The 25619-nt window shown below is 42.4% G+C and overlaps 2 protein-coding genes across 7 annotated transcripts; both read right to left on the reverse strand.

Annotated features, from left to right (window-relative positions):
* Positions 1–63: 63 nt before the first annotated feature.
* Positions 64–12684, reverse strand: LOC311103284 (dynein axonemal assembly factor 8). Of its 6 annotated transcripts, none has more exons than XM_084144815.1 (30): positions 12180–12684; positions 11838–11942; positions 11307–11753; positions 11043–11145; positions 10735–10891; positions 10409–10651; positions 9968–10258; positions 9544–9694; positions 9201–9395; positions 8779–8931; positions 8432–8626; positions 8220–8333; positions 7928–8072; positions 7514–7808; positions 5594–5673; positions 5294–5448; positions 5031–5157; positions 4210–4341; positions 3957–4121; positions 3468–3770; positions 3303–3359; positions 3186–3224; positions 2848–3017; positions 2547–2742; positions 2283–2377; positions 2044–2158; positions 1608–1822; positions 860–945; positions 678–747; positions 64–490 (listed from the first exon to the last, which is right to left on the reverse strand). In XM_084144815.1, the coding sequence occupies exons 1-30, from the start codon at positions 12294–12296 to the stop codon at positions 395–397; spliced, it is 4812 nt and encodes a 1603-aa protein (XP_084000941.1). In that variant the 5' UTR covers positions 12297–12684; the 3' UTR covers positions 64–394. The 6 variants fall into 6 exon arrangements, 4 of the variants coding, with proteins under 4 accessions (XP_084000941.1, XP_084000942.1, XP_084000940.1 ...); XM_084144814.1 differs by having other exon boundaries at positions 65–490; positions 1608–1825; XM_084144817.1 differs by having other exon boundaries at positions 66–490; positions 1608–1825; positions 11598–11753.
* An 86-nt stretch (positions 12685–12770) lies between these two features.
* On the reverse strand, positions 12771–15398 carry igfals (insulin-like growth factor binding protein, acid labile subunit). The gene is made up of 2 exons (XM_084144879.1): positions 15309–15398; positions 12771–14945 (listed from the first exon to the last, which is right to left on the reverse strand). The coding sequence occupies exon 2, from the start codon at positions 14938–14940 to the stop codon at positions 13138–13140; it is 1803 nt and encodes a 600-aa protein (XP_084001005.1). The 5' UTR covers positions 14941–14945; positions 15309–15398; the 3' UTR covers positions 12771–13137.
* Positions 15399–25619: the final 10221 nt, after the last annotated feature.

Genomic DNA, 25619 nt, shown 5'->3' on the forward strand with positions numbered 1-25619 from the left:
TGACAGAATTCCCTATTTTTATCATCTTGGGAATTAAAACAATTTTTGATCTTAAACGTGTTGTGCATTTGTTTAATGCATTTAAAACAAGGTAGTAATAAAGGTATGTACTTCTAGGTCACTACACTCCAACGATGAATGCCTCTTGACAAGTATAATCTTGCAATAACTAAAACATGAAACAGCATTTTTTTACGTATTTATTTTCTTCACATGAAAATACCCTTGTTTTCACTTTTGGGGGGGTGGTGGGGGGAATTAAAGGTTCCTTACAACAACCAATTAAAGATTAAAATAAATATTTTCTTTATATAGTATTGGAATGTATCAAATGGATTAACATCAAAGAGTGGTACAGAATTCCACAAAATAGGTTGACCCTCCTGGTAATGCTCTATAGCATTTGGGTTCCCTCAGATTGCTGTGGTACAATGACATGATGACTATCAGGAGACAGGACATCAAATAGATAGCACAGCAGCTGCACTGCCTAGAGCCAAAACAGAAGAGACATTCTCAGAGGTGCTTGTTATCAATGGTGCTTTCTTCATAGACATTCACTCACATAATCTGTTTTATCGAGGTCACTTGATCCTGTTAACTAAACCTAAGGGACCGTTTTGCCATTATTTGGTACTACAACACAAACAATGTTTCCGCAGTCAGAACAAGCTTACTTTTTTTTCAGTGCTGGGATAAATCAGCATTTTCCCCACTTTGGCAATGTTAGACCTCTCTCTGTAAATACTATAGTGCAAAAGAAATAAATCATAGCATATTTATCTATGCATTCCATTATGATGCAAAAAGAAAATGCAAAACACTATCCGGTACATGTTTGAGTAGCCTGTTTCCTTACCTTTCAAGCATGGAGTCAAAGCAGGTCACAACGTTATCTTTCTGTAGAACAACGATAAGACAAGGGCCCTCGGGTAGAGCATTAATCTAGAGAGGAGATGGTCAAGGCCACAGGCAGTGTTAGTCAGTGGTGGAAAATTGTACCTAATTGTCATACTTGAGTAAAAGTAAAGATACCTTAATAGAAAATGACTCAAGTGAAAGTCACCCAGTAAAATATTACTTGAGTAAAAGTATTTGGTTTGAAATATACTTAAGTATCAAAAGTAAATGTAATTGCCAAAATATACTTAAGTATCAAAAGTATAAATCATTTCACATTCCTTATATTAAGCAAACCAGACAGCACGATTTTATTGTTTTATTTATTTATGGAGAGCCAGTGGCACACTCCAACACTCAGACATCTTTTACAAACAAAGCATGTGTGTTTAGTGAGTCTGCCAGTAGTAGGGATGACCAGGGATGTTCTCTTGATAAGTTTGTGAATTGGACCATTTTATTGTCCTGCTAAGCATTCGAAATGTAACGAGTACTTTTGAATGTCAGGGAAAATGTATGGAGTAAAAAGTACATTATTTTCTTTAGGAATGTAGTGAAGTAAAAGTAGTCAAACATAAATAGTAAAGTACAGATAACCCAAAAAACTACTTAAGTACTTTACACCACTAGTTACAGTGAGTGACCACTGCATGCTGCTATTGAGTAACTATCAAACTCCCTCTACATAGCAGACCTCCACTCCTCACCTTCCCATCCCTCTCAGAGGGTCGCATCAGTGTCTCAGCGATGTGACATCTCTGGGTCTCGTCCAGGACACTCATCCTCCCGGCCACCAGGTGGCAGCCTCTCCCCAGCAACTGCTCAAGCAGGTCCAGGTGGAGGGGGGCTGGGCCCAGACGCAGCACACTGGAGGGCAGCAGCAGGCAGGTGGTTTGGCAGAGAGCGCTGCGGACCAAGGGCCCTGCTGCCACCCACATACAAACAGCCACGTTTACAAAGTTCAATTGCTGTTGATACCACATCAACTAAACACAACAACAGTTGCCCCAGACCAATCATAGGCAACGTCCCAATAAAAAGTCAATGATTAAGGGACCTGTTTTGTATCCACATAAATGTAGTAAATAAGCAATTTAACAACAAAGATTCAGCGAGGCTAAAACATTCAAAACTAGACCTCACCTCCATTCAGTCCAGATGCCATAAGGCGTGATAAAGATGGCTTGTTCACAGCAGCAAGACTGTGGCTCTGTTCACGGGCCAGACAAGCCAAAGGGTCTGAGTGTACACTGGGTATCTGTGATACAGAACAGTGAGTGACACAACAGACAAAATGTGTTGCTTATTAAACACAGGGCCTATGAGACGGCTATACGTCTAGGAATAGTAAATCATGTCTAATGTAGCACTGTGTGATGTACCTGCTCCTGTCTCATGGTGATGGTCTCTGTGCAGCATAGGCCCTCAGGGAACAGCCTCTTCACATCCTGAACAGCTCTCTGATAGCTCCTCGATCCTACAACATAGTATTATATAATTCATTATGAGCTACTAACATTATTTTTTTATTTTAAAACCTTATTCCAAAGCCAGTCTCAACCACTCTGTAACTGATTGATCTATGTTGTCTGGCAGGGCCTGGAAGGTGGCCCAGTATCGTGCGGGGGCGAGGGGCACTGACTGACCATAGATGCCACTGTGTAGCTGGTTCGAGCTGTAACAGGCCCTCCAGAGGAATTGGTCCAGAGCGCGGGCCTGGGCAGGGTCCTCAGGCCCCAGCACGTCCAGTAGCCTCTTCACAGCGTTCTCCCTCTGCAGGCACAGAGCCAGGGAAGGCCCAGAGCTCATGTACTGGACATGGGCTTCTACAGCAGAGGGATCCTAGAGGAAAACACAACAGGAAAAATGAGCTGAACCAATGCATTTAAAACAATGTAACAATCTGTCCACTGGCCTGGTTTAGATAGGTAGGAGTAAGTGAGTTGCCTGATGCTCTGCAGCAGACACCAGAGACACAGCTGTGTTTGTGTCCAGAACCAGCACACGCAGGCCCACCACAGTGAAGCCACTCCGCTGGACTTTGCTGAGGATTTTCCCCAGAGCATGGCTCCACACTCCAGGCTTGAAGAGACACAGTGTGACCAGCGGCTGGGGGCCTGATGGAAACAGACAAGAGTGGCAAATAGGGTGCTTACATATATTATTTTGTACCATTGTTGAAGTAATCGACTTTGCAAGTAACCAATGTTTAATAAAACGTCCTACATTACATCATGTTATTTAAAGTTCAAAGTTCATACAAATAAACCTGTTTCCAAACTCACCCTGCACCATGCAGTTCAACAATGACTCACACTGGGAACCTGTAAGGAACATTAAACACAAGTCAGAATGTAGGTGGGTGAGAGGCAGTTGTTTGAATGTGACCCGGTGATACATACCAGCTACATTAATGCAAGGTGGGGGTAGGAACTTCAGTAATGGGCGCACACTGTGATCTGAAGATGAGAGAAAATCCACATAGATCCAGCTATCCTTAACATAATTACCCCAGATATAGGGTAGTAGAGAAATAGTACATAGCTTGCACTGACTGTAGTTTTTACCTGGGATCATCTCTCCGTGGGAGAAGAAGAGGGATGCTTGTCTGAAGGCCAGTTCAGGAGTGGGAGACATCAGTATGTTCAGGTTCCCGGTGTAGTCCCGTGGCAGGAGCCGCCGTAGGGTGGCGAAGGCGTCCACCCTCCTCAGGGCACACACCAGGGCAGGGGAGGAGGTCAGACCCACCAGGCTGCTCTGCCACAGCCGGTCACCTACCTCATAGGGGCTCACCTCCCGCGCCTGCTCACGGGACAATGTGGGCAGCCATTTCAGGGCCAGCAGCTCGAATCCATCCTCCCAAACTTCGCCTGATGGAGAAACAGGGTAGAAAGGATAGAAACATAGGGCAAGGTTAGGTAGGTGAGGAGTTCAGTGCTACAGCTGAATTGCAAGTACAATATTGGTATTATTAATAATATTATGCATTTTAAATATATTTCAAATATTTCATTACATGGGCTGTGTTGTGGGAATGGTTAATGTAAGTAAAGTACCTGTTGTGTCCCCTGTCAGGAGCCTGTGTAGCAGGCTCAAGCCCTGACCAATGTCCCTGCCAGCTAGGGTAAGCACCACCACCTGCTCCAGCTCTGGGTTGGATGGACACCTGTATTTGGACAGCACCACACTGCAGGGGTCTGGTACCGCCCACATACGCCCACCTGAGAACCAAGCGTAAACAGCAACTCAATCAGACCAGGAAGCCAAAGAGGGGTCATCATTGACAGACTGTGTTAACTCTTCCCTTACCAATGCTATGGAGCAGGCTCTCACTGTAGGGCAACATGTGAAAGCAGCTGCTCGGGTCCAGCTTTCCTTCATCTGACAGTCTAATGTGGATACATCCCAACAACCTCTGCTCCTCCAACTCTTTCACAAGGGCTGACAAAAAGAGGAATCAGTGTCAATATACTGAACATTGATGTCACAAGCTCAAATGCCTCTACAATGCCTCCCGGCTTCAAATGGGAAGACATGTTCTTTATACACTGAGTATACAAAACATTAGGAACACCTGCACTTTCCCATGACATAGACTGACCAGGTGAATCCAGGTGAAAGCTATGATCCCTTATTGATGTCACCTGTTAAATCTACTTCAATCAGTGTAGATGAAGGGGAGGAGACAGGTTAAAGAAGGATTTTTAAGCCTTGAGACATGGATTGTGTATGTGTGCCATTCAAAGGGTGAATGGGCAAGACAAAATATGTAAGTGCCTTTGAACGGGGTATGGTAGTAGGTGCCAGGCTTGAGTGTGTCAAGAACTGCAACGCTGGTGGGTTTTTCACGCTCAACAGTTTCCCGTGTGTATCAAAAATGGTCCACCACCCAAACGACATCCAGCCAACTTGACACAACTGTGGGAAGCATTGGCGTAAACATGGGCCAGCATACTCTGGAACGCTTTCAACACCTTGTAGTCCATGCCCCGACAAATTGAGGCTGTTCTGAGGGCAAAAGGGTTGCAACTCAATATTAGGAAGTTGTTCCTAATGTTTTGTACACTCAGTGTACTTTTGAGGTGATAGAAACAGAGCGATATTAGGTATTACAGGGTTAAGTGCTGTACCTGCAGGCAGGCTGGCACAGTGACGCAGGCCACTCTCTCTCCTCAAAAGTAAGACCAGGCAGTGGGGGGACAGCTCAACCTTCTCCTCATCCACAGTAACAGTGGGCGGACTGCAGAACACTGACACCTTGTCAAACAGAAAGACTAGCTTTAAGACAGGGCAAAGTCAACATTGAACTCGCCAGTTCCTCTCAGGTGCTCTGCTGTCAATTCAGTGTGGTGTGTCTGATCTGGAGACAGTGTGGTGGAGGTGGGGTCGTTACCTGCTGACTGGTGAGTCCTAGCGCCTGGATTCGTTTGGTGGGGAGCTGCAGCCTCTGGACCCCCCTCAGACTGAACCGTCTGCCCTCACACACAGACAGAACCTGGCTGTAGCAGCATGACGCCACCGCTGGAGACACTACCAGGAACACGTCCACTATGAGGTGGGGAGGGAAAAGTCAGATCCACAATAATACATTTTGAAACGTACAACTACTGTACTTGGGATCTAGACTAGAGTAAAGCATTAAGCCATAATTCTGACATTGTTGACCTCAAGTGTGTACTTGTTTCTGAGTTACCTTTAACAGTAGCACACAGGGTGGTAGAGGACATGGTTATATACAAGGGGCTGCTTCCCTCTCCATCACCAGGGGCAGAGCTGAGAGTGTTGGAAGAAAATCATGTTTTTTGTGTAATACTTTGACTACTGTGTGTGTGTGTGTGTGTGTATATATACAGTACCAGTTAAAATGTTTGGACACACCTACTCATTCAAGGGTTTTTCTTTATTTTTACTATTTTATACATTGTAGAATAATAGTGAAGACATCAAAACTATGAAATAACACATATATGGAATCATGTAGTAACCAAAAAAGTGTTAAACAAATCAAAATATATTTTATATTCTTCAAATAGCCACCCTATGCCTTGATGACAGCTTTGTACACTCTTGCCATTTTCTCAACCTGCTTCACCTGGAATGCTTTTCCAACAGTCTTGAAGGAGTTCCCACATATGATGAGCACTTGTTGGCTGCTTTTCCTTCACTCTGCCGTCCAACTCATCCCAGCACTGTGTTGGGTCATTGTCCTGTTGAAAAACAAATGATAGTCCCACTAAGCCCAAACCAGATGGAATGGCGTATCGCTACAGAATGCTGTGGTAGCCATGCTGGTTAAGTGTGCCTTGAATTCGAAATAAATCCCAGACAGTGTCACCAGCAAAGCACCCCCACACCATAACACCTCCTCCTCCATGTTTTACGGTGGGAACTACACATGCGGAGATAATCCGTTCACCCACACCGCGTCTCACAAAGACATGGCGGTTTGAACCAAAATTCTCAAATTTGGACTCCAGACCAAAGGACTAATATCCATTGCTCGTGTTTCTTAGCCCAAGCAGGTCTCTTCTTCTTATTGGTGTCCTTTAGTAGTGGTTTCTTTGCAGCAATTCGACCATGAAGGCCTGATTCACAGTCCCCTCTGAACAGTTGATGTTGAGATGTGTCTGTTACTTGAACTCTGTGAAGCATTTATTTGGGCTACAATTTCTGAGGCTGGTAACTCTAATGAACCACTGCAGCAGAGGTAACTCTGGGTCTTCCATTCCTGTGGCGGTCCTCATGAAGACATGAAGCCAGTTTCATCATAGCGCTTGATGGTTTTTGCGACTGCACTTGAAGAAACTTTCAAAGTTCTTGAAATATTCCGTATTGACTGACCTTCATTTCTTAAAGTAATGATGGACTGTTGTTTCTCTTTGCTTATTTGAGCTGTTCTTGCGATAATATGGACTTGTTTTTTTACCAAATAGGGCTATCTTCTGTATACCCTCCCTACCTTGTCACAACACAACTGATTGGCTCAAACGCAATAAGAAGGAAATCAATTCCACAAATTAACTTTTAAGAAGGCACACCTGTTAATTGAAATGCATTCCAGGTGACTACCTCATGAATCTGGTTGAGAGAATGCCAAGAGTGTGCAAAGTTGTCATCAAGGCAAAGGGTGGCTATTTGAAGAATCTCAAATATAAAATATATTTTGATTTGTTTAACACTTTTCTGGTTACTTCATGATTCCATATGTGTTATTTCATAGTTTTGATGTCTTCACTATTATTGTACAATGTAAAAAAAAAATTTGAATGAGTAGGTGTGTCCAAACTTTTGACTGGTAGTGTGTATATATATATATATATATATATATATATATATAGCCCAATAAGATGAAAACAACTTTTACAACAGATACAAATGTATCAATCAATGTTTACTTAGTAAACCTTCAGTCTCTTGACCGTCCATCTACTAATGATGATTAATGATGTTGTTTAAAAAAAGAAATTGTTGGCTTTGAGATTATTTATGTAAGGTATAGCGCTATAAAAGTTAAATAAATTATTATTATTAGTGGTGATATGTTTGTTTTTCTATTTGTAATGTTTAAGTGATGGTTGTGGGACATCATGATGGCTCTGGACTACAAACACACCTGTCAGTTGGAGCCTGGTCAGGGTTCTGGGAGTTATCTCCTGGAACTCTCCCTGCGAACCACGTGACCAGTTCCCTGTGCACTCTGCTGGCCAGGCGAGGGGAGTAGAGGAGGGTCAAGTTCTTGCTGCTGCAGTGCAGGGCGTTGATGGATGCTGGGTCTGTCTTCCTAGCCAGCAGGGGGTCTGAAGGGCCTGTTACATCCTGCCACACAGTGCGGGCGTGAGGCCCTCGGACAGCTAGGGCAAGGACAGGCCGATCGGCCCCATCATCTCCCTCCCCGTAGGATACCCTGCCTGAATCAGAGACAGACTTACTATAACTTACTGAATAATTCCAGTCTAGGCCACTGAAGATCTGCAGACTAGATACGAATATAACAGAATATACGTTTATTAGTTGACATAAGTTTTACCGGTGCTGTTGGTCAGAAGGTCAGGAGTAGGGTAAAGGAGGCGGAGGCCACACACATCCAGGCCTGAGTTGAGGAGAAGCTGGAGGGTGTGGTGAACCACCAGGGGATGCAGGAACAAAGACGTGTATCCCAGAGTAACAGCTATCTGTGAGGAAAAGAAGAAATAAACTGTATGGTTTATTTCCTCATCCTATACCAACAGTCATGATCATGGGGTATTAACACTGAGGTTAGATGATACCAATGGAGCTTTGGAACAGCTGAGACATACCACGACTTAAGATGTTCTTACCTCTGTGTGTAGCTGCTGAGTGCACATGGTCTCAGGCCTCTGACAGCCGAGTTCCTGAGTCTCCACAGTCTGCCAGTAGAAGCCTGGGTTCAGACCGAAGGTCCTCTTCCCAGCCTGAGACACAGGGCAAAGATACAGCACATTACAGGGAACACATCCACATCATCAAGTCAATCTCAGATTCTAAGCATTCACCTGTACCTACTACCTACCATTTTGTCTGAGTTGACAGAGATAAAGCTGTCCAGGCAGGAGGCAGGTATGTGGACGGTTGGGGGATAGGCCTGTTGGTCTAATAGGCTCCTGAGCTGTGGCAGCCAATGGGTGATGGTGCTGAGGGAGGTCTGAGAGAGGAACCTGCAGACACGCTGCTGGAACACACTACGACCCTTATCCACACCCCGTTTCTATGAAGAAAAAAAAGGAAAATCACTTAACTGCAGAAAAGGTGGTGGAGGAACAGAGGAACTGTTTGGGTGAATTCACATATAATTAGGAATTAGAATAATACTACTAATAATAAGTAATTTAAAAGGATCTCTATGTGCATTCATCTCACCCGGGGTTTTCGGCCAAGTTGTAGGCTCTCTCCATGGGACACAGCACAGATGTGTAGAGCCAGCCCATCCTCTGTCCACAGCTGCTGTAGGCCAGCCACCCAGAAGGGTACAGCAGCCCTGTCATCACCACCTTGAGGGCCTGGTGCTCCAACCTACCAAACACAAGTTAGAGGCCTTTGTAAAACATGGACTCCATCACAAACAGAGTAAAAATAATCAGATGATTTCAGTTCAATGATCTTGTCAAGAACTAGTCCTCTGTAGCTCAGCTGGTAGAGCACGGCGCTTGTAACGCCAAGGTAGTGGGTTCGATCCCCGGGACCACCCATACACAAAAAAAAAAATTATGCACGCATGGCTGTAAGTCGCTTTGGATAAAAGCGTCTGCTAAATGGCATATTATATTATTATAAATATTCACCAAAGACAGAAACCAAGCAACCAGAGCATTGTATATATGGGATTTGGTTGTGGCTGACTCCACTGTTGGTGCTTTCCAATGATGACCGCTGCTGGCTACCAGGCCTGGACTGGAGAGGCATACAGTCAGCAGCAAGCACTCCTTATCCTCCATATCAGCAGGCAGAGTGTTAACTGATTGTAGGTGAGAGGCCTCCTGAAAAGAATTGTATGAAAAATCTGAAATATGTAGGTGTATCTCTCAATTTATCAAATGGCACTGGGGGAATGAAAATGACAAAGAAGATTGAGTGGAGATCTATTGATTTGGGAGCACCGAGTCTGTCTGTTCCAGATGAACTTACAGTGTCATAAAGAACATCAGTCTTCTCAGCGGCAGGCTCCTTGTCTCCTGCAGACCTGGTTGGTCTAAAGCTTTCCAGATGTTTCTGGAGCTGCTGCTGGCGCTGCTTGCGCTGTGCTCTCTGTTTCTGTTGCTCTTTCTGCTCTCGGTCACTGACAGGTCACAAAACAGGTGTTCAGCCACCAATGGAGGCTGCTGAGGGGAGGACGGCTCATAATAATGGCTGGAACGGAGCGAATGGAATGGCATCAAACCATGTGTTTGATGTACAGTATTTGATACTATTCCACTCCAGCCTTTAGCACGAGCCCGTCCTCCCCAATTAAGGTGCCACCAACCTCCTGTGTCAGCTACTGTGACTAAGATTTAAGATACAGTATATGAGACAAAGTCCCCAAGTCCCCTAAAATGAATATCTTATCTACCTTTGTTTCTTTGGCTGCCCGGTAGTAGCACTCTGCTGAATAGCAGGTGTTCTCTCAACTGGCTGCCTGTTTTGGTCACGCTGCATTGTGGGAGATGTGGTTTGGTTGTCCACCTCTGGAAGCAGAGATGTTTTCTCATTGTTAGCCTCAGGCAGCTTGTCCTTCAAGGCCACTCTTCTGGGGGTTCTGCATGTAGAATCTGCTGGAACTGGATCTTTCCTGTCTGGCTCACTCCTGTTTCTGTTCGCCTCGCGTAACATTCTGAGTAACAGGCTCTTTCCAGTTACTTCCCTAGGAGAAGAAAAAACACCAACATGAACTCATGAAGGAGTTAAACTGAATTCAAAGTTCACAGCCACAGTGCCATTATAGTATATTTACAAAGCTATGTAATAATGTTTTGAGCTTTACAGTGGGTCTGTTATTCAAGGCAATATTTACTCTTTTCCATTCACTAATCCAGACTGTATATTACTGTCTGTTTTCTCATCAGATGGGTTTTCGTCGTGTAGGTTAGAGTTGGTCAGTTTCATGGATTGTGATGAAGTGCTGTTGCATGGTCTGGTTGTTTTCATGGGAGGCTCAGGGTTACGCAAATCAATATAAACAGTGGGCGCTTCCTGACGGCTTGGCTGCAACTCAAATGCCATCCTTTTGAAAGACTTTCTCCATCCACCATTTTGTCTGGACAGTAAACAAAACGTTAATGTTAACTCATGACATTATTCATACTCGTGAAACCCACACAACTTTATCATATATTTTACCTGAAATCGGTAGGATGTTGGACAGGTGCTTTCTGAGGCCCACCGGAAGTTTTATCTGGTGCAGTTTTTATTTTATCTTCATCATCTCCACACTGTGTCCTGCAGAAAGCAGCCAGCCTCTCCAATATATTATCCTGTGACCTTACATTGTCTCCATCTGTGACCAAATTGAGAATTAATTGATTATATCATTATGATAATAGCATTGAGTGTGAATGACATGCTAGGTTCACTATGGTTACTCTACATCTACTAGTTGTTCAGCAGTAGCTATATCAGTGATACCTTAGAGTTACCCTATTGTCTACCTGGTTGTACTTCCACCGGTTCATCTGACACACTGCTTCCTAAAAAGAGCCTATCTGTTTGAAGAGTCAAAAGAATCTGGTCCAGATCCCAGTGCTCCAGTGGCTGGTAAAAACACAAAGGCAGTGATTTGTAGGACATAAAACTTGATCAGTATCTATCTAACTGCAGAATGAAAATGACCAGAGGTGGACAAATAAATTAGTTATTATGTAGTACCTTCTCATGGTAAAATTACCTATTTATAATAACAAACTTAAACTCACCTCAAAAGACAAAACCGTTTTACTATTTTGTAGTGGCTTTTTCATAGAGCCATTTGGTTCAGTTCTCTGTGTCTTTCTCAAAGAATTGAGTGACTCCAATGTGTTTTCTTCACAAGCCGCGTTATGTGAAGGGTGTGGCGATGTGGACTCAGTTGTTTTTTGTCTGTTTAGTGTGCCATGGCTATGGTGCGCTGAGGTGTCCCCTTTCATCTCCACAGGAATACTGCTGCATGGATGGCCTCCTGCCTGAGCTGCATTTCTAATAGAGTCGTGGCTGCATATCTCATTTACCTTATTACCTATGGGGCTGGGCTCCTGGTGTGTGCCCTGCTGGGCTAAATCAGTGGCTTGATAAGCTCCATGGGTTTCAGTTGTAGGCTCTCTATGAGGGCAAAGGGTCTCCTCTGTCCAACACAGTTGTGGCTGTGCCACAGATATTAGCAGCTCCTGTTTGGGATACACACACACAGTAACCTTGTCAAGGACTCGTCATCAATAGGTGTAAACTTGCTCAGCTAGCTAGCTACTTACCTCTATTTCAGAGTCCTCCAATGACAGGCACTCTAGGCCCTCTGTGTGTTTAGGAAGAAGGGCTACTGGTCGGCGAAAGATGGGTATGTCCTCTTCATTTTCGGACTGGAGAGTAAGATTAGACTCAATTCAGCTAACGTTTGATACATTTAGCTAGATTTACTCTGGCAAACACAATTCAAAAACAAATAAACATAACGCTAGTAGAATAGCAAGTAAGTAGCAAAGTTCATCCAAATTAAGGGCTTTTCATAGGGCCAGCTAGCTAACGTTGTCTTACTGCTGCACTTGTTGTTAGCTAGCTAACGTTAGCTAAGTGCAGTAAATCAAACTCAAACTCACTGATGAAGATTCCGAATCAATGGACGGAATATGGGGTTTGATGCTGTCAAAAAGAGAATTCCAATGCGTTGAAGGATCCACGTCCATTTTGACATAAACTAATGCATCTATAATCATCAAGATAGACCACTCTCATGTGAAAGCAGTAGCAGTCAGCTACACTAATAGCTAAAGTTAGATAGCTGCTAACAACAACTAGCAAACTGTTGGTTACCATAACAACTGAACTACGAGAGTGAGGAGCACGTATCAATTATGGAGGACGACGTGTTGCAGTGCAGAAGGGGATGGGAACTGGGGAAAGATGGTCAACATCTCAACATCTGTGATGCGACTGCGAGCTAAGTAATGTAATGAACCGTTCAAGTTCTGCGGTCTATGAATCCTGCAGTCAGAGCTGTGTTGGAAGTGTGCTGCTGTAAAATTGCTCCTGCCCACTTCTTGAAAAGGAAAACTTTATAGTGTCATTATAATTTATGTAGGCCTAAAGGTTTATTTCTCCCTCTGCACCTTTAACTGGTAAAGGCTGATATTGTTTACCTAGGGCCTATATCTATATTTGGTTGTGTAGAGGACAAAAACAAACATGACTTGTGTTTATTCAACGGATGAGTTTAATAGTCACCCATTCGAAACATTTCCTAAAAGCTAAATGTACTGTACACTGTGTATTCTAGTAGGCTTACTTGCAATTTGTTTGTGTAATGATTTAATGAAGATGTCATGTAATATAAAACTAACTAAAAGTGTATGATGCAAAAGCTACATACTTGCAACATGTAGGGCCTAATTACCACAGTAGCAAAAATAATTTGGTACATTAGGCCTACATATTTTGAGAATTAATTAATATAGGCTAAATCATTGAATGTACAGGGAAAATTGTAGGCTAATAACAATGATTTTGAAATGATTGTATTCCAAATGCCTGGCGTCTTTGACCCCATAGATCCTTCCCTCAGCAGTTGTTGAAATGTTTGTTGCTGATATCCCTCAGGTCATGGCCAACCAAGCCTGGAGGGCTGTTGCATGTTATATTGTTGTAGATGGTGACAACAGTGTGGGGTTCCTCTCCCTCAGCCAGAGTTTCCACTTGCCGGGGCACCGTCTGTGGTCTCCTCAAGCTGTATTCTCTGAGGGGAAGGACACTGCAGTCACACTTCCAACGGTTTCCTGTCAGCCACAGTTGGTGTAGGGTGTCTGGGATATCTGGTGGAATGCTGCTAAGAGCGTTATCTTTCAGGTTTAGATAGCGTAACCTGGGCAGCAGCTGCATGGTACCATTGTGCAGGATCTCCAGCCTGTTAGCTGAGAGGTCCAGCCACGAGAGATGCTTCAAGGGCATGAGGGCCTCAGAGGGGAGCTGACGGAACAGGTTGCTGGACAGCAGCAGATAGTCCAGGTTCTTCAGGCCGTAGAAGGTGTGGGAGGTTAGGGCCTCAAGCTTGTTGAACCTCAGATCTAGCTGTTGTAGGCCCAAGAGTTCCACGAAGCTCTGGCGCTCCACCACAGAGATGTTGTTGTTTTGGAGGAAGAGACGTCGCAGACCTGATAGTCCAATGAAAGCTTGGGTCGTGACCCTGGTCAAACAGCCCTTATCCAGGTGAAGACTGTGGAGCTTGGAGAGACCTTTGAACACTTGATCTGGAAGACTGCGGAAACAGCTGCCAGACAGGTTAATGACAGCCAGGTGAGAGAGGCCCATGAAGGTGCCCATCCGGGCCTCCTGCACCTGGTTGTGCTCCAGCTCCAGAACCTCCAGGTGCCCAAGCCCCTCAAAGATCCTGTCCCCCAAGGCCTGGATCCGGTTGTAGCTCAGACGCAGTTCCTCAAGGTACTGCAAGTCACGGAAAGTCCTGGGCCTAAGTCCACTGATGGAGTTGTTGGAGAGCCGCAGCACATGGAGGCTGTGAAGACCAAGGAAAGTCTCATCATGGAGCACTGATAGTTTATTGTTTGTGAGATCCAGCCATCTGAGGGACTTCATACCCACAAAGGCTCTGGGTACCACCGTGACTATCTGGTTCTGGGCCAGGTAAAGCTTTTGCAGTTTGGGGAGTTTCATAAACACATTAGCCTTAATGACCTTCAGGTAATTTCCGGTGAGGTCCAACTCCTTCAGCTCGGTAAGACCTTGGAAGAGTTGTGGCTGTAAGTAAGCTAGCCTATTCCCAGCCAACACCAGCTCCCTCAGGCCATGCAGGTCATGGAACCCAGTCTCAGGCAACACTGCTAATGAGTTCCACCCCAAGTTGAGAAGCCACATATGTGAGAGGCCAGCAAACAGCTTTTCCTCAATACGGGACAGTTGGTTGTTATGGAGACTAAGCGAGGCGAGGTTAGGCGTGTTCTGGAAGATGGTGCCCGGCAAAGAACGGATGCGGTTGCGCTCCAGGTGGATGTGAGCTAGCGACTTAAGCCCTCGGAACACCTGGGAGTCAAGGGACACCAGCTGACCGCTCTGTAGATTCAGAAAATCCAAGTTGCTGAGATCCTTGAAGGCGGTGGCAGTCAGAGTGGTGAACAGGTTTCCATCCAGCCAGAGGGAGCGAGTGGAGACAGGCACGTCAGAGGGGGCCTGGGTGTAGTTGCGTGCGCTGCAGTAGACATTGAGCTCTAGACTGTAGTCGTCATGCAGACAGGTGCAGCCCTTGGAACAGGGAATGGGCTCCTCAGTAAGTTTCTCTCCCCCTGTGTCAGGGTCTGGCAACACCAGTGATGTCCCCAGTACCCACAACACCAGTAGCACAATGGTGTGCATAACAGCTGGGGGTAGAGAGCAGAGGGAATAAGCTCAATGTTGGTGCTCCTTATCTAAAACTACTTAATATGCTTATTCCCTTTGTAATAAACATGTATTTTCTCACATTTTAAGTCCTCTCTGAAAGCCAATCAATTAACCTATGTACTCTTTTAGATTTTAAACTTAATCAGATTTTACATGAACCAACTGAAGATCAATAGTATAGGCAATGCCTAGGCCTATTTCCAATATTTTAAATACCAAAAAATATTTACTGCAAACATTCATTGCCAACATATGCTAATCTATTATAAAGTGTACATTCATTTATATTATGTGTAATTTTAAAATATGAAAGTTCAATGAATCAGAATAGTTTGCCCTACCTTAGATTTCAGCAATTTTGACTGAGGTAGACCGACTGACAGCCACCCACTAAATGAAGGACGTGTGTATTTGTGTTTGGAAAGGCAAACCTGCCTAGTCTTTCTAGAAAAAGGTCAGACCCACTGAACTCTCAGAATTAACCTGTTCATACCCTATGACCAGCATCATCATCAGTCTTTCAATGAGACTTTGGCCTTATCTCTCTCACAAATATACTTTGTATACATATACCAATCTAATTTGTAAGTCGCTCTGGATAAGAGCGTCTGCTAAATGACTTAAATGTAAATGTAAATGTCTATCAGTATCATTTTGAGTGAACATTCTTAACTATTTGATGTTCAAGAATTTAATAATCAAAATGTATTTTTTTCCCATGACCTCAGTTACCCCTCACATAATAAAGGAAGACAAACAGACCAAAATTGGACAACATTTATCTTATCTCTCTATTGGTTCTTAGTTTTAAACTCAGATTTGTCATAGTACATAACATCATTAATACCCCTAAAAAATCATATTATATGAATGTCTACTGTACATATGGTCTGGTGGTCTGACTTTCAAGTATCCTTTGCTGTTTACTAAAGCCAGGGTCCTGTCTCTGAGTACATTTACAGTAGATTCTGACTGATACAGACAGCATGGCTGAGAGATAAGACAAACCTGGTGCAATGAACCTGTGCTGGCTGAAAAGTAGCAATGGCATTTTGAAATGTATTACAAAAAGAGATTCAACGTTGTACTTGCATTGTGCGTAAAAGCTCAGTATTAGAGTTGTTAGATCTTTTTTTGTCTGAATTTTGTCTTGATATCAGTGCACTTTAGCCAATAATTATCCCAGGTATAGGGAAATGTAGCTGTTTCTTATCTCACAGCACATATTGAGCTCAAATCTAGGGGTTTGTTTTGGTATCTGACCAATTGACCAGCAAACAGACTCTGATGTTAATCGTGGGTTGACTTTCACTTTATTATCTTTCTCTGTAGCTGGGTTTCGTGAACTTACTGGACTACCCAGAACCGGACATGTGCCTAAGGACGACCATATTCAGAAAAATCTAACAGAAAACGTGACAATTGGCTGGACAATCCTGGACAGACTGGCAGTTAAGAATAGACATGGGTATGTTGTGTAATGCCTTTTCTAATACTGGCAGGCATTAAATTACATTGTTTTGTCACACTGAACGTTTTAGTTGTTAAATTATATCCTAAACCTAGACTTAAGTAGGTATAGCAGGGTTTTAAGACACAATGTCATAATGTTGACACAGAACTGTCACTTTAGGCTTAGTTCTGCGTTTAGCTCACCAAGTTTCTCGTTTACATGATGTCACTGTTCCATGATAGTGAACAACATGAGACTTGCCTGAAGGTGCTAGAAAGATAAAGCATCCCTATTATTTAAGCAGTGTGTTTAATGTTTATAATTGGTGATGCTATTCACTTCTTTCACCTCTAGAGAACACTGCTGCTCTGTTATCTAGGCATATGAGTCACTTTCTCTGAAAGAAAATACCCTTCAGCATACAATCCAGTTATCCCAATCTGTTTGCAGATGTTTACGTGTTTTGAGATATTGTTTTCCTTTGAATTAGTCCAAAAAGTTAGCCACCTTACCACATACACTCTGTCATGGCAATATTTCATTCAAGTTTGATTCAGAGCTTCCATTTCTGCTCTAGCAGAGGAGGCCCTTGTTTGCTACAGCGTGGTGTCAAATTACAATAATATGGAAGAACATTGTTGAGTTTTATGCTGTTAGAATGATTAATGAGCCTTTGCAAAAATATATACCAGCTTATTTACTTATCCTCTTTTTAAGAAATGAAGGGAATAAGTCTCATGAAGGAGTGTAGATCCCTGTACCGGAGGGAAATCTGCCATAGTAAGTCTTTATCAATTCCTGCTCCCCAGGCAAACAACTCTAATTGGCTCACTCCCCTGCACTCAACCAGACACAGGTTCCCTTCCCAGGTCTGTCAGCACCAGGAGAGCAGGAGGCTTCATAGTGAGTGACAGAGCCCCAGCTGCAGTGGTAGTGAACGTAGAGCAGTGTCTTGGGCTCTGCTGGGATTCAGTGTTTATATACAGGAGGAATAGATCAACTCCTCAGTCACATAACTAGCGGTGGAAAAGTTTAGAACTTCCTCAGCAGTGGTGAACAGGCCTGAAGGGCATGGTGTAAGTGTGTGTTGGAGGATCCATGCTGATAGCTACAATACATCATCTTCCTTCTCTTTGTGCTGTTCCTTCTTCTGCTTCTCCTGTCTGCTGCTCATGACTGTCTGTCAGAGAATGAATGCCCAGAGGGGCAAGTTCTCTCTACTGCCTTCCAAATTATATCCCAACAGTAGAGAATACTGCCTACCTCCATTAGGCTAACTGTTGTGTAATTGTGCAGGCTGACACTGTTTTGATTGCTGATTATGGTGCAAAGCTATGTACTATTTCACAATAGTAGGCCCCGTGTAGCTCAGTTGGTAGAGCATGGCGTTTGCAACGCCAGGGTTGTGGGTTCGATTCCCATGGGGGGCCAGTATGAAAAATGTATGCACTCACTAACTGTAAGTCGCTCTGGATAAGAGCGTCTGCTAAATGACTAAAATGTAAATGAAAATAATATTTTGGCCAGTTGCACTGACTTCTTTTTCACAGCTGCCTTCTTATACAGATTGTAGGCTAAATAAATTAGATGTGTTTTTTCTATAGTGCAGGGCTGTCTAAGGTAGCCTAATGGCACAAGTTCCTTAAGATCACATGCAACAGCCATATTGTATGAAATCTAGCATGTTGTCTTCCCTGGGATTACATATGCTGCTGGCATATTGGATTCTCCAGATGTAGGGAGCAGATAATAGGTATAATTTCACAAAAGAACATTGCCATTCCTCCGGGTACTTTTGCATGAATATTGCAAGAGATGACATCAAACCCAATCCACTGACTAGTGAGGGGGGGCATGGAAGCTTAAACAAGTAATTTCCTTTCTCTTTATACAGGCTATGTATGTAGAGGGCTAAAGTCAAGGAATGTGTCATAAAAAGTTGGTTTGTAGAAGGTTGTAGCCTACAACTACACAGGTGAAGTGGAACAAGCTTATTTCTATTTCACAGTGATAGAATGAAAGTTAGGCTAGCGGCTTTGTGTGGAGCCGTGGGAGACATAGGCTAAGAAGAGTTTATCTCAAGGGAATATGAAATAACCATGGAACTTTTTCATTATTTCAGGGATTCATTGTATTATCTTGTTACAAAAAAGTATTTCAATCGACGCAGAACATGAAATAATCCCCTCGAGAGATTAATTATTATTCTCCAAAAACAAGAATCTTCTGCCCTCAAGATAAGAGTAATCTTCCCTGAAGATGTAAGATTATTCACTTGAAAAGGATGTTCCTGTAAAATTGAAAATGATGCCCCAACCTGTCTCAAAATGGAGAGAAACTGTCATGATCCCCATCTGAAGCAAGGGTAAAGCATAATGAAGCTGTAGCACAGAAAATACTTTGTAGGAATGAACTAACCTGTCTGATTTTAAACGCATGAATAAAAAATTACTTTGACCCACTGGTCTGCTGTTGAGATGAGTCCATATCACACGCCATCTGTTGGTTACATCCCACTATGCCAATAGGCATTAGATGATACCTGCAGGCCTCAATTTCAAACGAATTGAATTATTGGCACCAATGTTCCCTCTAATGTTTTGGGGCACTGAGCAAAATGTAGGTCTTGTGAGCGGAAACTTGAACCTTGTGAGAATTTTGTGCAACTTCCGGAGCGCGTTTATAGTGAACACCCACGGGGGGCCAGTATGAAAAATAAAAAAATTATGTATACACTCACTAACTGTAAGTCGCTCTGGATAAGAGCATCTGCTAAATGACTAAAATGTAAAATGTAACACTGATGCTGTACCCTTACAGTTTTAGACAGTAGACAATAGGCTACTGTGGCTATTGGAGCATAATATAGGCCTACCAACAAAACCAATGGAGCAAATCACATACGATTTTTACATGGAAAAAGCTTTTGATTTCTATGATATAGCCTACAGTAGCCTATATGTGGTGTTCAATGCAGGCCTACATTGTATGAGACTTTTAATAACGTTTTTACATTATGAAGGGCTTGACAGTAATGATTTTTTACTAGGGTCTGTAACACCATGGGCCAAATAGGTGACTGTAAATTGCATTGTATTGTGTTGTATGATGCAAGAAACCACTTTACAAAATAACAGTAATTATTATTACCATGCAGAGAATTAGACAATGTAGGCTACCCCTCTGCCTATTGGCTTATTTGCAAATTCAAGGCTGCCTCAAAATCAGTGGTGGAAAAAGTACCCTATTGTCATACTTGAAAGTAAAAGTAAAGATACTTTAATAGAGAATGACTCAAGTAATAGTGAAAGTCATCCAGTAAAATACTACTTGAGTAAAAGTCTAAAAGTATTTGATTTTAAATATACTTAAGTATCAAAAGTAAATGTAATTGCTAAAATATACTTAAGTATCAAAAGTAAAAGTAAAAGTATAAATCATTTCAAATTATTTATATTAACCAGCACCATTTTTACATTTATTTTTGGTCAAAAAATACCATGCTATTGTTTGAGGATAGCGCACAACAACAAAACACCTTTGTCACGGCAACTGGTTTGATACATTCACCTCTGAAGGTAAATAATGTACTTACATTCAGTAATCTTGCTCTGATTTGTCATCCTGAGGGTCCCAGAGATAAAATGCAGCGTAGTTTTGTTTGATAAAATCCATTTTTATATTCAAATAATCTAGATGTGTGAAGGTTAGTGTATTTTCTGTAGGGAAGCTAATGATCCATCATGTATGACATTCCTGGGAGTGTGTAAACTTGCATTTTTGTATGTTTTCTATAGTTATGTACTTGAAAATGTATAAATTGACCAAAACTCCTGGCAGACTTGATACAAAATATTGTGTAGTGATGTAATCCTTCACTGGATCAGTCTGAAACACACAATGCTGCCATCTTGTGGACAAAATATAAATTACACCTATATTCCTACATCTCTGTCTTGCCTTTCTCTTGTATTTCAAGGCTGATGCAACAAAACAAAAAAGAGAAAAAGCATGTTTTTTTGTTTGTATTATCTTTTCCCATATCTAATCTGTTATATTCTCCTACATTAATTTCACATTTCCACAAACTTCAAAGTGTTTCCTTTCAAATGGTATCATGAATATGCATATCCTTGCTTCAGGTCCTGAGCTACAGGCAGTTAGATTTGGGTATGTCATTTTAGGCGAAAATCGAAGAAAAAAAGAGTCCGATCCTTAAGAGGGTAGTACTTTAAAGTATTTTTACTGAAGTACTTTACACCACTGCTCAAAATACAACACTGCCCCTTTAATTAAGACATCAGCTTTTTACCTGACAGGCTTTTCAAAGACTACTTGAAATGTAGCCTACACGTGCTCTTGTAGGAAGCAGTAACTCCCCATGGCTGTGCTATACTTATCTATAACTAAGCTAATAACTTGCTAACTAGCAAAGAATATCAACAATTCTGCACTCTGATCTGAAAAGCGCATTCACTCGCGGGTGATTGAAAGACCGCTCGTAGGCTACCCCCGCCAATAGAATTTTACTCCTTTGTGTTCTGGCTCTGCCTACACCAAAATCAAAGACTCAATCTTGCAAAGTTAGATTTGTTTTGTTTTGTTGAAAAGTGGCTGATATAATGTTGATTCGATCACAGAAAAAACGTTGATCTATATAGTGCAAACTAATGGGGCGAACTCAGTGAAATTCAATCTCTTGCGTCTCTGCGCGGCCTGACATTTCTTCTGCACCGCAGTCCTGGAGGAGGTGCGCGGCCTCGCACGAGCGCAGCTTAAAGGGAACATTGATTGGCACAATTTTAATTCTATCTAACTGGAGGGAGGCAATTTTTCACAGTTAATAAGAACAAAGGCCTTCCTTCGTGATACACAATACAATTGACTCCCGGTTTGTGGTATGAAAACGTCTGACAGATACCTATCCATTCAATAGCTCTGACATTTCCAACTGTGTGAGCCAAAGCCATTTGAACCATTTGAAACATTAGTGACTGAAATCATGCCATTCAGCCTCATACTCCTCTTGGGAGGTAGATCATGGGTTTTTAGGCTGGGTTTCTGTATAGCACTTTGTGACATCTGCTGATGTAAAAATGGCTTTATAAATACATTTGATTAATTGATTGATATAAGGTTTAAAACCCTCTAACAGTTTCCTAGGCATTCAGTCAACCTTGATAAAAAAAAATCTGGAGCCCACACAATGCAAACACCCAATGGCTGATGGGAGATAAGCCTATCTGTACAAAGCATTGAGGGTTGATATTAAAATGTGTTTTTATAAGTAGGATAGACTGATTTAAATGTTCATTAGCACATTAGCAGCAGATTTGATCTTTAAGCCTCATATCTGAATCCCTCCAGACCTACTAGTCAGGATATGCCCACGATTACTCATACTGTACCTCCACTCATCAATACCCAGAATGTCTGTTGAATACAGGAGGCTTCGTTGCTCTCTGCCTGTTTGGTGCATAAAACACAAAATGTTATGCTTAGATAAGCAGACCAATTAGACTGTAAAATTGCAAGACCAATTTAGTGTCCTATGCTCATAGGCCATGACGTAATTCTGGACAAGCTGTGTTCTATGTTGAATGGACATATTTTATAGCTCTGATGGGTATGGTACATGGGTTGGCAAGCAAGGTACAGTTGAAGTCGGAAGTTTACATACACCTTAGCCAAATACATTTAAACTCAGTTTTTCACAATTCATGACATTTAATCCTAGTAAAAATGGCCTGTCTTAGGTCAGTTAGGATCACCACTTTATTTTAAGAATGTGAAATATCAGAATAATAGTAGAGAGAATGATTTATTTCAGCTTTTATTTATTTCATCACATTCCCAGTGTGTCAGAAGTTTACATACACTCAATTAGTATTTGGTAGCATTGCCTTTAAATTGTTTAACTTCGGTAAAACTTTTTGGGTAGCCTTCCACAAGCTTCCCACAATAAGTTGGGTGAATCTTGGCCCATTCCTCCTGACAGAGCTGGTGTAACTAAGTCAGGTTTGTAGGCCTCCTTGCTCGCACACACTTTTTCAGTTCTGCCCACAAATATTCTATAGGATTGAGGTCAGGGCTTTGTGATGGCCACTCCAATACCTTGACTTTGTTGTCCTTAAGCCATTTTGCCACAACTTTGGAAGTATGCTTGGGGTCATTGTCCATTTGGAAGACCCATTTACGACCAAGCTTTAACTTCCTGACTGATGTCTTGAGATGTTGCTTCAATATATCCACATAATTTTCCTTCCTCATGATGCCATCTATTTTGTGAAGTGCACCAGTCCCTCCTGCAGCAAAGCACCCCCACAGCATGATGCTGCCACCCCCTTGCTTCACGGATGGGATGGTGTTCTTCGGCTTGCAAGCAACCCCCTTTTTCCTCCTAACATAACGATGGTCATTATGGCCAAACAGTTATATTTCTGTTTCATCAGACCAGAGGACATTTCTCCAAAAAGTACGATCTTTGTCCCCATGTGCAGTTGCAAACCGTAGTCTGGCTTTTTTATGGCGGTTTTGGAGCAGTGGCTTCTTCCTTGCTGAGCGGCCTTTCAGGTTATGTCGATATAGGACTCGTTTTACTGTGGATATAGATACTTTTGTACCTGTTTCCTCCAGCATCTTCACAAGGTCCTTTGCTGTTGTTCTGGGATTGATTTGCACTTTTCGCACCAAAGTACATTCATCTCTAGGAGACAGAACGCGTCTCCTTCCTGAGCGGTATGACGGCTGCGTGGTCCCGTGGTGTTTATACTTGCGTACTATTGTTTGTACAGATGAACGTGGTACCTTCAGGAGTTTGGAAATTGCTCCCAAGGATGAACCAGACTTGTGGAGGTCTACAATTTCTTTTCTGAGGTCTTGGCTGATTTCTTTTGATTTTCCCATGATGTCAAGCAAAGAGCCACAGAGTTTGAAGGTAGGCCTTGAAATACATCCACAGGTACACCTCCAATTGACTCAAATGATGTCAATTAGCCTATCAGAAGCTTCTAAAGCCATGACATCATTTTCTGGAATTTTCCACGCTGTTTAAAGGCACAGTCAACTTAGTGTATGTAAACTTCTGACCTACTGGAATTGTGATACAGTGAATTATAAGTGAAATAATCTGTCTGTAAACAATTGTTGGAAAAATTACTTGTGTCATCCACAAAGTAGATGTCCTAACCGACTTGCCAAAACTATAGTTTGTTAACAAGAAATGTGTGGAGTGGTTGAAAAACAAGTTTTAATGACTCCAACCTAAGTGTATGTAAACTTCCGACATCAACTGTATGTGTCTCAGGAGTGTTGGGATATGCAAAAAAAACACATTTCACACTCGTACAGGTTACCCACTTGTACATGAAGCAGGCCAAATATAAGCAACCCCTCTTTGGCCTTTGATAATAGTCTATTAGAGAGACATTCGTTTTGCCAGAATCTAGCCTCTTATAACAGTGTTCTTATCTTATCTCTGTCATGGTGCTGCAGAGTTAATGGAATCATTTTTTACATTACAGCACCTTTTTGTTCCATTGTCCACGAGAGCCATCTCCCATTTAATATAATAATATATAATACTACGATAAATAATATATCATAATATATGTAATTTAGCAGCCACTTTATCCAAAGGGAATAACAGTCATGCGTACATACATTTTACATATAGGTGGTCCTGGGAATCGAACCCAAAATTCTGATGTTGCAAGCGCCATACTCTACCAACTGAGTTACAGAGGACCTGATACATACCACATATTTACCTGATCAGTATGCTGTACAGGACAATGAGAAATAATTAGGAAAATGTCATATGCTGAAGAGTGAATTTGCCAAACTTCATATAGACTGAAACATTTCCCCCATTTTAGACTCATTTACACACTTCATTAAGTAGACATGCTTGAGGTGCACCCTCATAGATACAACCAGTCGCCATTTAGTTGATTGGCATCCAGCCTCTGCTTACAACATATGATAGACTTCAGTGTTCTAAACACAAGCCCCTGGTGTTACAGATTTAACTGCAACATGGAGTGTTACACTTCCCTTTCAGTCTCTCTCTGTTTTCAGATCCTTTTGTATTACAGTATTTTGCTTCTTGATGAGATTAATTTGTCACAGCAATATTGAGTCCCCAGTAGGTTTTTCATATGAGGCCATATGAGTGCACATAGTAGCCTACAGTATGAATTTGTATACTGCCTATAATGACAAAGGAGGGGGCATTCACATTTCCAAACTAACAGGAGGGGCCCCTTAAAGCTCAGAGTTTCTAAGAGACTGATGGAGCAGACAGAGCCCCATGGACACTGTTGCTGTTGGCAGGTCTAATGAAACCCTGGATTATGTGTATTTCCATACGTAATGAGCTACGATTCTTCTGTGGGACCCATGACAGCCACTTGCCCTATTGTCAGCCATTAAATCCCCATGTGATAAGCAGCCAGTGCTTGGGGGATCCGTTAAGAGCATGTTGTCTAGAGCTTTTACTCAGTCTGATAACCCTAGTCAGCCCTTCCCCATTAGCAGATTCCAGAGCTGTACCACTGTCCCCTGTAAACACTAAGCATCCACATAAAACCTAACAGCTGCATGTGTTAAACAGAACCTTGGAATGAAGTGTTTTATAGGCTGATAACAGCCTGACAGAGCAATAACACCACATACTATATAGCTTCCCACTTTCTGTATTTGGTGCAGTGGGCCTTTGGGGCATACAGTACATGCTGTCAGACCCTCCTGTTGGACTCATTTGTTGCATGATATGCTATGAGCATGGGGGACGCAGCACAGCAGTTGTGCCCAGCCCTGGGGACAGTCACAGCTAGGAGAGAGCCCTAGGGAAACACTCTCTCGCTTCCACATCAGCGACCTAAAGGATGCCCACCACATAGAAATCATCCCTCCCCCTAAGATACAAAGAAGACCTGTTTTCTTTCCTTGCCACTGTTATTGCTGCGGTTGGATTTAATTTAATTGTTTTCTTCTGTCCTTGCGTTGTCATAAAAGTGTGAAGAAAACAGTGTAGCTTCACCAGTAGAATGAAGCCTTTGTAGAAGACACAGAAGAATCGGAAGAGTCATGTCATTGCATTCAACAAGGAATAGCTTGGGATATAAATAGGCCTATATATGATACATTTGTTGTTTGGTCTTTCTTTTGCACTCTTTTGAGTTTAGTTGCTCCTGCT

This window comes from Coregonus lavaretus (genome assembly GCF_964263955.1).
Source record: "Coregonus lavaretus genome assembly, chromosome: 2".
Lineage (NCBI taxonomy): Eukaryota > Metazoa > Chordata > Actinopteri > Salmoniformes > Salmonidae > Coregonus > Coregonus lavaretus.